General features: G+C 51.4%; 1 protein-coding gene across 2 annotated transcripts in view; it reads right to left on the bottom strand.

Annotated features, from left to right (window-relative positions):
- Positions 1–4946: 4946 nt before the first annotated feature.
- The window catches only part of ASCC2 (activating signal cointegrator 1 complex subunit 2), a 43129-nt gene continuing 35236 nt past the window's right edge, over positions 4947–12839 (bottom strand). For both annotated transcript variants that reach the window (XM_040463984.1, XM_040463985.1), the window contains 5 exons: positions 10941–11034; positions 10721–10851; positions 10069–10171; positions 8452–8531; positions 4947–7980 (listed from right to left, as the gene is read on the bottom strand). In XM_040463984.1, coding sequence (XP_040319918.1) covers positions 7809–7980; positions 8452–8531; positions 10069–10171; positions 10721–10851; positions 10941–11034 — 580 coding nt within the window. In that variant the 3' untranslated portion in view covers positions 4947–7808. The remainder of the gene's footprint in view (positions 7981–8451; positions 8532–10068; positions 10172–10720; positions 10852–10940; positions 11035–12839) is intronic.

The raw sequence follows: 12839 nt of genomic DNA, 5'->3' as shown, positions 1-12839 counted from the left end.
TACTCTCCAGCCAAGTGACCTTGGGCAGGTTGCTTCCCCTGGTGTGAGCCTTGGTTTCCTCATGTGGAAAATGGGATAATGATAGCAAAACCTCACAGGGTGTTCGGGAAGATATGTGAGATAATGCTTGTAATGTCCTTAGCACATGCCTACTAGGGGTGGTTTTGTTATGTTGCTACAGTGAGTAAATAAAAGGGGGCTCCCTGCACAGTTTTCAGGGACCAGTGCCTAATTAGCATATTCAATCCACGAAATGCAGGCTGAGAACTTTGGCCATGACTGTACAGCTGAATCATCCAAGTGCCCCACCCCTTGTCCCAGCTGTTTTGAAATTGGGATCCTGACATCCTTTCTATCCCCCTAACGCCCGATCACTTTCTTGTGCTTCCCTGTGTGTGGCTGTGATAATCTCGTTTTCAGTGTCTCTAACACTGTTTTAGACTCCAGCAGGCTTGTGCATTCCTCCAGTAATCCTTATCTTTTCTCCACACCTTTAACCGTGTAACAGACTCCTTTCTGCCTCTATCTTCCTCCCTTCCAGATGTCTGAGCACATTTCTGTCTCCCTCCTGTAAGGACTGTCAACAGAGAGGCCACTTCCTGCCATGGGGCTGCAGTTCTGATGCCTTGTGTCCGCAGCTCACTAATATTTCCTAATGAAACACCTCCTTCAAACTGGACCCTCTCAGGGGCACCCCTTCCTTCCACTAGCAGACAGGGGAAACTATTGCAAAGTGGAGATTTGGAAAATATGTCCTGCCCAACTTCCCACTCTCATCTCCTTTCCCTTCTGTCAATGGAATGACTCTGGCATGGAGTGACTTGATTATAGGTTGTATTAATAGAAGTACGGTATTTAGAACAAAGGAGGTGATAGGTTCTCTTTTCCATGCTGAGCCAACCATACATGGAGTCAGTGTCAGCTCCGAGGAGGCAGGAAAGCCAAGAGGCTGAAAATATGGACTTTGGAGGCTGGCAAGCCTCGGTTTGAATCTTGACTCAGCCATCGCTCAGCCATGAGTAAGGGGCCAAACCTCTAAATGAGACTTATAATTACACCTATCACCTGGTTTTGGTTCAAAGATTCAGTGAGATAATTTCCTGTTCCACAAAGCTAAGCAGGGTACCTCCTCTGTGCTCCCAGGGAGCCTATCACATGCTTATCAGGCTGGATGGTGCCGTTCTTCTTTTCTTGCCAGCTCCTGTGTGTCCAGTTTATCCTGAGACCAGAGATTTCTGGGAGGACCGCCCTAGAGGAATCAGGGCAGCCGTGCTGAGAAGGTGAGAAGTGGGGTGCACAGAAAGCCAGCCGGGACGTTGGTGGGAAGCACCCGCCACCCTTCTCGTGGGTCCCAGTGAGCAGGGCCCTGTCAGTTCACTAGCCTGCCTCACGGCGGGCCGGCACTTATCCCAGCCATCCTGCCAACATCTCAATTTAGAAACCACTGTGGCTCAGAGAAATGAAGGCACCTTGCTCAGAGTCACAGAGCCAGGGAGTGGCTGAGGCCAGCTTGGTTCTGGTCCCGGAGCCAAGGCCCTGCTCGAAATGACAAAAGCCAAATAGGCCACTGGCCATTCAGAGGACCCTCATACCCAAGGAAGAGTTCTGGCACGGACATTGCATGTTACTCAGAGTTAATACTCTGGGGGAGGAACCAATGCCCTTCCGTGTAGACCCCTCCTAAACTGGGGAGTCTGATTTTCCAGCTGTGACAGGCTGTACGCATCCCTGTACCAGGTCCTCATCTATTGCCCCTCTCCTGTGACAGAGGTCAGCTGGACCTAGAGCCTGCACTCTGCCCATTGGATCGGTCATGTGGCACCTGGTAGGCCTGTCAGAGGAAAGGAGAAACAATCTCACCTTCTAAACAGACTCCCATCCAGAGGGGTCCCAGTGTGACAGCGCCAGGCTTCCCTAGAGGCATGGGCCTTGTGGGGAGGCTGTTTAATGACAGAACTTGCTTGTGGAGCCAAAAGCTTTGGAGTTCAAGCTGCTCCCTGATTCTGTCCTTCTGGTAGGAACGGTCAGCAAAAATCCAGACAGAGGCAGCTCTAAATCTCTTCCTGGCCCTGGGACCCCAGCATTCCACTCTTGGAAATGTGTCCACTGGAAATGGGTGATTTGTGCAAAGAAGTTTCTGGCAGGGTGATTAAAAGAGAGAAGTGGGAACTGCCCCAAATGCAGAGTAGACAGCTGGTTTTCTTCTCGCTGATTTGAATAAGATTCATAAGATTCACCAAGTTGAGAGTGCACCTTGCCCCCACCCACCATCATGATGTCATCTGACCATCACAATAATCCATGCCCATCAGGCAAGAGAGGGTAAATGATCATCCCCATTTCTTATCAGAAGAAATTGAGGCCCAGAGAGGCCAAGTGACTGACCTAAGGTCACACAGCTTGCTGAAATCTAGGGCCTAGACCCCAGCCTCCTGACCTTTAGTCCAGTGCTCTCTTCATCACCCCAGGTCACCTTTATGAACAAAATAACAATAAAAAGGGTGGGCTCGTGAAGCTCGCAGATGTACATGTGAAAGAACGCAAAGTAGATCAGACCACAACATGGGAGACAGGGTGGGAGCCTGCATGTAAGCTCTGCAAATTAAAATTCCGAAATGGATGGGAATGGTTGGCCTCCATCCCACTGGGGGCCCCCTTTCGGCCAGGCTCTTCTGTGAAAACCACTTTAAGGAGGAGAAAACTGTAATTACCCCCTTGGGATTTAAGGGACCAGTCAGAGTGCTGAGGGTGGGCTCAGGCAGTCAGAAAAACCATATTCAATGTCATAATTTCATAGTTGGGAAACTAGAATTAAGTGCCTGTTATTTTTGTAATTCAGACCACGGAGAGTAAAGCTTGATATAACCTCCATGGCTGGGAGAGCACCATGGAAGCCCAGCAAATCCTTAAGCAGAGCAAACCTCCCCACCCCCAGGGGAGGTGGGGTGGTGGTGGGGGTAACCTGAAACCCCAGGGTCTGACATTCGGGGAGGGTTGGGAGTTTAGGTTGAGAAATTCTGGACAAAATGCCCTTTAAGGCCCTCCTGGGTCTGCCAGCTGTGTAAAATTCTCTTGATGATTATTGATTGTTGGGAGAGAATTTCCAGTGTGATGTGAATTTGATTCTAAGACCACCTTCACCCCCATACACACGCATAGGTGGAGAAAGTAACCTTTAGACTGCATTACCTTGCTTCAGGCTACAGATTGGCAAAAGCAGCCTCTGGCCATAAGGCCCCTTCCTCCTGCCCCAGCATCCAGGGATCTAGCTAGCAAGGGACACCAGTCTGATCTGGGGACTAGCCTTCCCCCAAGTGGGTCCCCTAGAGCTCTGGCACCTCCCATCAACACGGTCGGGGTTCCAACATTCCCTCCTCACCTCTGAGCTCCCTCTTCCTCCTCTCTGATGCCAAGTTCCTTAGAAGAGGGGCCCACTCTCCTGCCTTCTCTTCCTCGCCTTCCATTCTTCCCACTGGCTGCCTCCCCATCACTTCCTGGCCAAGCTGGGGCAGTGGCCCAGTGAGCCCCACTACTTAGTCTGCTTGACCTCCCAGCTGCTGCCTGACACTGTGACCACTATCCTTTGCTTCTGGAAAGTCTCGTTGCTCTTGGCTTCTTTCTGTTCTCCTTGCCTGTTCATTTCTTCATTTATTTGTTTTGTTTTCCATTCACGTTTCACTTTAGTGAGTCTCCAAACTGAGACTCTTGTCTATGATGCTGGGAAAACTTAGAGAAAAGCTACAGTTAAAAAAAAAAAAAAGGTAAACAGAAAAAATGATTGGGAGATATCTGTGTGATATATTCTTTTTTTGTTTGTTTATTTTGAGGCAGACAGAGACAGACAGAGTGGGGGAGGGGCAGAGAGAGAGAGGGAGACACAGAATCCAAAGCAGGCTCCAGGCTCTGAGCTGTCCGCACAGAGCGCATCATGGTGCTTGAACTCACGGGCTATGATATCATGACCTGAGCCCGAACTCAGACGCTCAACCAACTGAGCCACCCAGGCGCCCCTCTGTGTGGTATATTCTTCATTTATTTTTTAGGGCTTAGCACAGCTGTGACTACATCATTTTCCCAAAACATCTTAATACCCAGATCCTGCCTTGGACTGTGAACTCCATGGGGGCGGGGACCCAGTCTTTCTCACGCATGCCTGACACAGTGCCTGGCACCTAGTAGATCTTGGTCCACATGTGCCGAGTGGATGCATTTATCCTCTCCTCCGGTGGTCCTCCCAACCTGGCTGACCCAAACCCTGAGGGCAGGCAGTAAATACTGGGAGCTCTGGCCTATGGTCCTAATTTTGGGGCTCCCTCGGTCTCTCCCATCCTTCTTCCTTATCCACCCTGGAGCGTTTGGCCCTGGCCTCTTGGCCCCCTCCCTGGCCTCAGTGCCCCTCGGGCTCTGCTGCTCTCCTCTTAGATGAGAGAGCTCCACTCCCAGCCTTTTCTCTGCTTCCCCTGGAGAGGGACTGGACATAAAAATGAAGAATCACTCAGTGGGCTCAATGGCAGACTGGACACACAGAGGAAAGGATGCATGGATCTGAAAACAAAAAGTGGAAAAAAATGCAGCAGGACATCTGAGATCTGACAGTGTCCAATGGTGGAGCGTGCATACTAGTGGAGTCCCATCAACCTGGCCTGACAAAACGGGACTTCCCATCCTCCGGTTCTGCAGCTATTTGACTTGTTATTTTCTCCTTTGTAGCAACAGCAGTAAAAAGGATAAGGATGTGGGGGCAAGAAAGGAATGGCATGTGGTTTTGGGGTTAAGAGCATGGGCTTTAGGAGACAATCCTGGGACTGAATCCCTCCTTGGTCACCTGCCAAATGTGGGACGTTAGGCAGGTCACCTACCCTCTCTGACCTTGATTTTCTCCTCTGTACCTACCTTGTGAGAATCAAACAAGGTAACATAAGGAAAGTGCCCAGCAGATACTCTAGTCATGGTAAGTACTCAGTAAGTGCTTTTATTCTCATTACAAATATCATGGTCTTACCATCATTTTCATTTATGCACATTCCTTTCCAGACTTGGTCTGTATTCAAATTTTTAAAAAATATTTTCACAATCATGATGCATTACCATTCAATTTATTCTCTTCAAAAAAAACTCAAACAACTTATTTGTCAATATTTAGTTTTTTACATTGCTATTAAGAGTTCATTGACATCATTTTAAAGAAGGGGGCTCTATAACCACCCCCCTGCATTTTTGGTGGGTTTACTTTTGTGTTTTGTTTGTTTCCTTCCCTGTGTTATTTAGCCCAAGCTCCCAGTGTGACAGGGACAGGCAGGTTCTTGCCAATCACTTCCTTTTCCAGACTGCACCTGGAACTCAAAAAGGATCTGCATCCAGGCTCAGCTGCTAACTTGCCATGGGCTTTGGACAAGTTCATTGCCCTCCCTGGGCTCCCGGGTCCCTTCTTATCAACGGCAGGCTCTGCCCTACCTATCTCACAGAGGCACAGAAGCACTGTTCAAACAAACATGTCTGCCATCATTGCCACTCATGAGCTAGAAACAAAGACACTCAAAGTCCTAAGTCCTCTTGGAGGCACTAGGTCGTACAAGCTTCCTAGGAAATGCCTGTGATAGTCATGTTCTCTAACAGGGTGTAGAGAAGGCACTTAGAAATTCCTGCTTAGGAGTAGTGGGGTGATGGGGCCCAGTGATCAAGTGAGCAGGGTTCAGACTCCCATCCCACCTCACTTGTAACACTTGTGCCATTGCTCATCTTAAACCTTGGGGCCTCCTCAGAGGATTTAATTGGCACCAGGTGGAAACCATTCACCTGGACCAATATACCCACTTTGCAGATGGGAAAACTGAGGCCCTGAGAGGTGAAGGGGTGTGCCGACCAGCACTGTTCTGGATGATCCTGAGTGAGGTGTTTGCAAAGCATCCCTGAAAGGGTGCCCTCAAGATCTGAAATGAGAAAGAACATAATTCTTCAAGGGAGATCCAGTTTGACCTAGCAGTACATTCTGGGAAATTTGACAAATTGTTTGTCTTCTCAAATCCTTTAAACCAAGATGCCAGTAGGAGGCTTGAACACCGCTCCGAGCGGTCAGGAGCTACGTATGACAAAATGAAGGTGAGAGGGGCTGTGTGAACCGTAACAAGTAAGGTAGGTAAAGCCCAGAGCTCCCCCGACTCACCTCACCTTGCTCCAGGAACAAGAGCTAGGTCTGAGGAGCTCAGGGAGAGAGAAAACAAATGACTCTTGCCTCTATGGTCCCTGGCAAATGCCTCTGGGAGGAAACAGAGTCTTCCTGCTGCCTGTCAGAATGGCTGACCCCCAGCCTGATCTCACCTAATTCAGCAACTCGAGGGGAAGACACCACTCCCATCTCCGCTCTGCATCTCAAATGCACCAGGAGAACTGGTGCGGCTCAGAGGAATTGCTATTGATTTTCACTTGTGCAGCTGACCTAACAAAACCAATTCGTCAAGTGCTTGTCTGCCTGGCTGCTCCAGACACTCATCCTACCCACGTGCAAATAAATTGCACAAGCATCTACGGTGATTTGTCAAGGTCCAGCTGGGCAGGGGCCTGGATCCATGGATGGACTCCAGGCTAGGCTGGGTAGGATCAGGCCAGCAAATACCCCACTGCTGATCCTCTGTTGATTGGCAGTGTTCTGGGGGGGTGGGGGGAGGCGGGAATCAGGATGCCTGCCAGCTGCTGCCACACTGTGAACCAACTGCCTGCCCACCCCCACCCCCCCACCACCCCCCCACACACACCGGGAGGAGGTTTTGAGGAACTAGGTCCAAGTGCTTCAACAGGGCTTGGCAGTGACATCCTCATTTGTGTCTTCTGGTCTCTGACCCCCTGATTTTGGAGGATTTGATGGAGTGTACACACAACCAGGAAGTACCAAGCTCAGGTTTTGGCTGTTACTGGAAAGGCATCCTCGAGTCAGCTAAGAGATGGTGATGATACCACCTATGGGGGTCTAGGACCCTATAAAGACCAGGGGTCAGACTGAGGGTCTAATCCCTGTTCTCCTACTTCCTAGCTGTTGCCTGGGCAGGCAGCTTCAGCTCTCAGTGCCTCACCTTCCTCACCTATACCTCACCTACACTAGGAAATAGTACCTACCTCCCTGGGTGGAGGTCGCAAGGACTGAACAAGAGGGTACTGAAGGACCACAGGACCTCACACCTTTATCTCTCCCTTCCACGAGCAGGGACTGGATACTCAAGGGAGTGATGTGCTCAGGACCACACGGCAAAGCAGGGCAACATCAGGAGGGGTTACAATGAGACGCAAGCGCCAAAGGCTGATGAGAAGAGCAGGTGATCATCCGGCTTTCTTGCTCTCCTGATGGTGGCCGTCACTGAAGAATGGGATACAGGGGGAGCGGGCCATGGGCATATCATGGATCATTGCTTGAAAGGGTCAAAAATTTTATTTGCAGGCCTTTTTTGTTTTTGTTTTTTAAATTTACAGGTTTCCTGCCGTCCGGGGTAAAAGAGAAGTGGTGTCTTGCTGCACGAGGTTTGTGGGGCTTGCCTTAGGGCTCTGTCCCCATCCCTTTTGCCTGCTGGGGTTCTTCCTGCCCCAGGGGTTCTTCCGCTGTGGGATAAGGCACTGTGTGTTCTGCAAGAAGGCGCTCACGGCTGGCTGGTGGACAACGAGGCGGCCTTCTCAGGGGCTGCAAAGCTGAGGCTGTTGAGGGGTGGAGTTGAACTTGGGGCCCTGGCAGGAGGCCAACTGGTGAGGAGACCCAAGGCTATGGTAACTCAGCCCAGCAGGTCTGGTGCCACTGCCTCCCGGCTGGCCCTGCCATGGCGGCCTCAGGATGGAATCATGCCTTTGCTTCTTTTGCGGTCAGCCATGGTTCTCCGGTTATGGTTGGCTCGCGTCGCCTTGTTGGCTTCCTTCTTCCTGCGTTCCTGGGTTGTCTCACGGTTCTGCCCGTGGCCCCGGGGGCTGCCGGCCACTGCCGTGGAGCTGTCGTGCCGGTACCTGAGGGAAGAACAACCCACCCCAGGAGATGGGAAGAGCTCACTGCCTTTCTCCGAGGTCTCTGGGAGAGGACACACGGCTTGGGCCAGGAAACCCATGTCCCAGCTTCCAGTGGGAGAAGAAATGGAGACCAGCAAGGGCAGGGCTGTGGGGATTTTGGCCGGTCCTGTGTCTAGTGAATTCTCTTCTCTGAGCCTTGCCTCTGGATGGGTCCCTGGCTGAGGGAAGGACCCGCTGTGGGTTGACCACAGCCCACAATAAGGAGAGGAGGGCTTAGGGATGGGGATGGGCCTGTTTCTTCCTCTGTAAAGTAAGGATAATGATAACAGTGGCTACTTCATAGGGCTGTTGTGAGGGTTAAATTAATACATGTAAAGCACTCAGGGTTTACGTGTGGGCTTCCTAGGTGGTTGGCTGAGCCCTTCCCGGATGGGTCCCCTCCCACCAGAAACAGCGCTTTACAATGCTCACCCCTTCCTGGCAAGGAAGGCCATGCGCCTGGCTTCTGCTTTCTCCCGCAGCACCGCTGGGTCCTGCACAAAATGGTCGGGCTGTGGAGGGGAAGGGAGAAAAAAAATCTAGAGTCATGAGCCTCTCTATTTCCCAAAGCTGTGGTGAGGCTGTGCCTGACTGGATCTTGTTGATGTCTCCATGCTAGGAGTGGGGGAACGCCAGGCTATGGCAGGGTGATGCCCTAGAAGGAGATGCCCTTGCTTGGTCCAAGGTTTCCATTTGAAGCCTCTCTCCTCCGTCCCTCCCACCTCTTTTGTGATGGGGAGGCAGCTAAAGGGACTGAGGCTTCCTGCATAGGCATGATGGGGCGAGTGGACCGTAGTTGGAGCATGGATGACAAATGGGGGTCAGGCCAAGATGGCCACCATGAGAGGCCACATAGGGTCTTGAAAGCCAAGAAAGCTGCCCCTGGGACCTGACTCGTCCTCACTCTAGCACCACCACCAACGTGCTATGGGAGTACCCACTCTTTTTTTTTAAAGTTTTCATTTATGTATTGGGGGGAGAGCAAGAGACAGAAGGTGGGGGGAAGAGAAAGAATCCCAAGCAGACTCTGTGCCATCAGCACAGAGCCTGATGTGGTGCTTGAACTCTCAAACTGTGAGATCATGACCTAAGCTGAGATCAAGAGTTGGATGCTTAACCGACTGAGCCACCCAGGAGCCCCAAGGGAGTACCTTCTCTCAAAGACTATTTTATTGGAGGGGGAGGGGTCAACAAGCAAAGGAGCCCAGACTAGCAGCAGGAAAAACTGTGGCCTAAGGACCACAGATAGCTCTTGGTGGCCTGTACTGTTAACACACACACACACACACACACACACACACACACACACGTACAACTGATAACATTTGAAAACTGGAAGATTTTACATAAAAATCCAGGCTGAACTCTTGCCTGGGAAGAAGGGAAAGCCCTGGAAGCCCTAGGCCTACATTTATGCTGAGGAGCCCCTTGGGCAGAGGGTATGTGTACTTCTGTTCCACTAGTCACAGTCTCCATCAGGACCCGCTACTCGTTTATGCTGGTAGCCTGGCCTGGACACATCTGAATTTGTCACCCTGGTGGGAGGGCATGAGGGGATACAGGGGGTCCCAGGGTGCCACTCGGGCTCAAGCTGAGCAATCCGGCCCTTATCTGTTTTATATGTTGAGGTTCTAGTTAAGATTTCATTTGAAGAAAAAGTTCAGCTGCTAAAAAATACAATTTGCAAACCCACCAGCCCAGATGACCCCAAGGGCCCTTGGGCTCTAACACCTCTGTGAGTTTAAGAACTGGCATCCTGAGCATGGTGGCCAAGAACTGCCTGCCCCTCTCTCGGCCCCCAGGCTCCTGGGCCTCATGAACCCAGCAGCTCAAAGGCTTGGCCCCTGAGCCTCCACTGAGTAGTGGAGGGGAGTTCTAAGCCAGCAACTCTCCAAGTGGGCATCTCAGGCTTGAAGGAGCCCCTCTTCTCCTGGGCAGGGATGCTGGGGCTGCCTGGAAGCCAGCTGCAGGCAAGCAGGGGCACGGTGCTCCCAATCTGCCCTTCAGAACGACACCCTCCCCTTCATCTGCCACCTGCCACTGAGGTACCTTGGGAGCCTCGTCCTCAGCCTCCTCCTCCTCCTCGTCTTCGTCCTCTTCCTGCCCTTCTCCAGGCACTTTGGTTCTCAGCACCTGAGGGATGGTGAAGGGCCTGAGGGTTTAGAGAGAAAGTGCGATCAAAGACTAGATTAAACCTGGAGAGGGAGCCTCAGGGAGGAGGGAATCAGGCTGGGTGAGAGGGGGCTGTCAGGATGGGGATGGGCTCAGGCAGCTGGAAAAAAACCAAAGTGCTTTTCAAGCCAGCTTTGTTCCAGTCCCCGGACCCTCTGAGGGTACCAGAGTCTGATATGGGGGCTTAGCCAGAGCTGGGGCAGCTCTGCTTTTATCTGCATTGGGAAATCTCTGTAAGGTTCTATTGGGGAGAGTTTTCTGCAGTTAAAAAGAACAATGTAAAATGACTGCCTGAAACCAAATTAATGCTGCCCCACTCAGGATGGGTTGGGCCAAATGGCCAAGGGAGTGGCGGGGGGGTGGAGGGAGCACTGGACCAGGAGTCAAGAGGCCTCGGTTTGGGCCCTGGCTCTACCACTGACTTGCTCACGTAATCAGGGCCTTGGTCTCCCCAGCTGTGTACACAAGCGGCTTTGGGAGAATCGCTGTGCCCCTGGGATTCCACCCTCTAGCTGCCCTGCGGCCTCACCTGCGGCTGATGAGCTCATCATCCGAGTCAGCATCGTTGGCGCCCACCTGGTTGCCATCGTACGTGTCATCGTACTCGTCCTCATAGTCATCCCCGCGATAGGGCAGGCCCTCACCTGGCTGCAGCGGCACCTGCAACAGCAGAAGCGTGGGGCCGAGGGGCCCAGGGCTGGCCGATTCTCCCCCACCTGGCGAAGGCCCAACGGCCTGGGGCCACCTACCTCCTCCACCACCACGCTGTACTGCTCGTAGCGCTGCCGCTGTGCCACCACCTCCCGCTTGTCGTTCAGCAGGCTCCGCGTGTTCTCCTCCTTCCTGGAGTTGCGAGGGGACAGCGCAGAAAACCATGAGGCTTTGAAGGCTGCAAGTGCCAGGGTCCAAAGCACCACGGGCTCAGGCTGGCACAAACTGTGACAAGTGGTATCAAACACTGGCAGGGGTGTGGGAAGGTGGGACTCACCGCTGGGAGTGCCCACGTGACCAGGTCCAGCCACTTTGGGAGGCATTCCAAAACAGTTGTTGCAATGTAAAATGTGCCCGCCCTTTGGCCAGGAAATTCCTCTTTGAGGCACCCACCCGAGGGAAACGCTGGCCCTGAGCATTAAGAGGTCTGATCCGGAATTTTCTTTTCAGTGTTGTTTGTAACAGCGAAAAATAGAAAACAACTAGTGTCCATCACAAGTGAAAATGGCCAAATGATGTGTCACATCTTTATTACAGAACGCCAGGCGGCAGTTATCAAGAATGACATTCAACTGTTTGTGCTGATGCAGAGAGAATTCTAAGACTTATTCCCAAGGAAAAAAGCAAGCTGCAGAAAAATGTATATGGTATGATCCCATTTGTATAAAAGACAGCAAGCAAGCCAAACAAGCTGTTCCTATGAGTGCATATAATTTACATAAGTCAATGCACAGAGAGGGCTAGTTAAGTCCCCCACCAAATGACAATGGTTACTCCTGGCATTATTTGAACCTTTTAGAAAACAAAAATTTAAGAAAGACAAAGGCCAGGGGCACCTGGATGGCTGTCAGTTAAGCATCCGACTTCAACTCAGGTCATGATCTCATGGTTTGTGAGTTTGAGCCCCACATCAGGCTCTCTGATGTCAGCACAGAGCCTGCTTGGGATCCTCAGTCCCTCTTTCTCACTGCCCCTCCCCCGCTTATTCTCTCTCTTTCTCTTTCTCTCAAAAAATAATTAAAACAAAACAAAACAAAAAAAGAAAGAGAAAGGCCATATGTGACCTTCTAACTGAGCTCAGGGGAGCCACAGGGGACCTCTGGGGTGTGAGGGGCAAGCAGGGGTCCTGCCCTTTTCCTCCTACCCCTGCTTCCTCACGGTGACCTTCTATCTGTTCCACAGTTCAATCGTCTATGTCAGTTTGCATTGGAAGAAAAAGCCCAAAAGTTAAACTCCTGTTATATCACAGGTGAGGAACGTTGGGTGTGGTGGAGGGAAGGAGAGGGACCTGTTTGGGATCAATGAACTGTGGCGGAGCCTCAGTGGAGACTGAGGCCTCTCGACTGTGGCTTTGCAAATCTGTAGAAAAACCTGGCTTGTCTCACACATAGGCCTGTGGAATGTAGTTTCTAGCCCTGCAGGGGAAAATCAATATGAGATGCCAGGCAAGAAAATCCAGCTTAGCTGTGAAATCAGTTTTCTGGAATGTATCAAAGGTAGGGGGAAAAAAAGAAGAAGAAGAAGAAAAAGAAGAAGAGATACAAAGTCATAGACAGCTTCCATTAAAATCTTCTATTAACTGGCTTTTGGTGCAGGGAGGGACAGGGGTCTGAGTCTCTCAGGCTATCTGCCTGGGAGCTTGGGGCAGGCCAGGATTTGGCTTCCTTCAGTAGTTTTTACTAAGGGCCTACTACATGCCAGGGAGGGTACTAAGGCTGAGCTGGGGAGAGATTCAAAAAAGAGGAAGATCTGGATCTGTCCTCATGGAACTCACAGTCCAGTGAGGGTCGCAGGCAAATGGCAGCTAACATGAAATGTGCTGAATGGACGCAAGCATGCCCTGGAAACAAGACCCCCCTGGCTTAGGGGGTCTAGCTGGTGGGGGTGGGGGGAGAAGGGGTGGGTCTATTAACTGGCTTTTGGTGCAGGGAGGGACA

This window comes from Herpailurus yagouaroundi, unplaced genomic scaffold, assembly GCF_014898765.1.
Source record: "Herpailurus yagouaroundi ecotype Mexico unplaced genomic scaffold, PumYag 428, whole genome shotgun sequence".
Lineage (NCBI taxonomy): Eukaryota > Metazoa > Chordata > Mammalia > Carnivora > Felidae > Herpailurus > Herpailurus yagouaroundi.
This window is presented reverse-complemented; position numbering and strand designations above follow the sequence as displayed.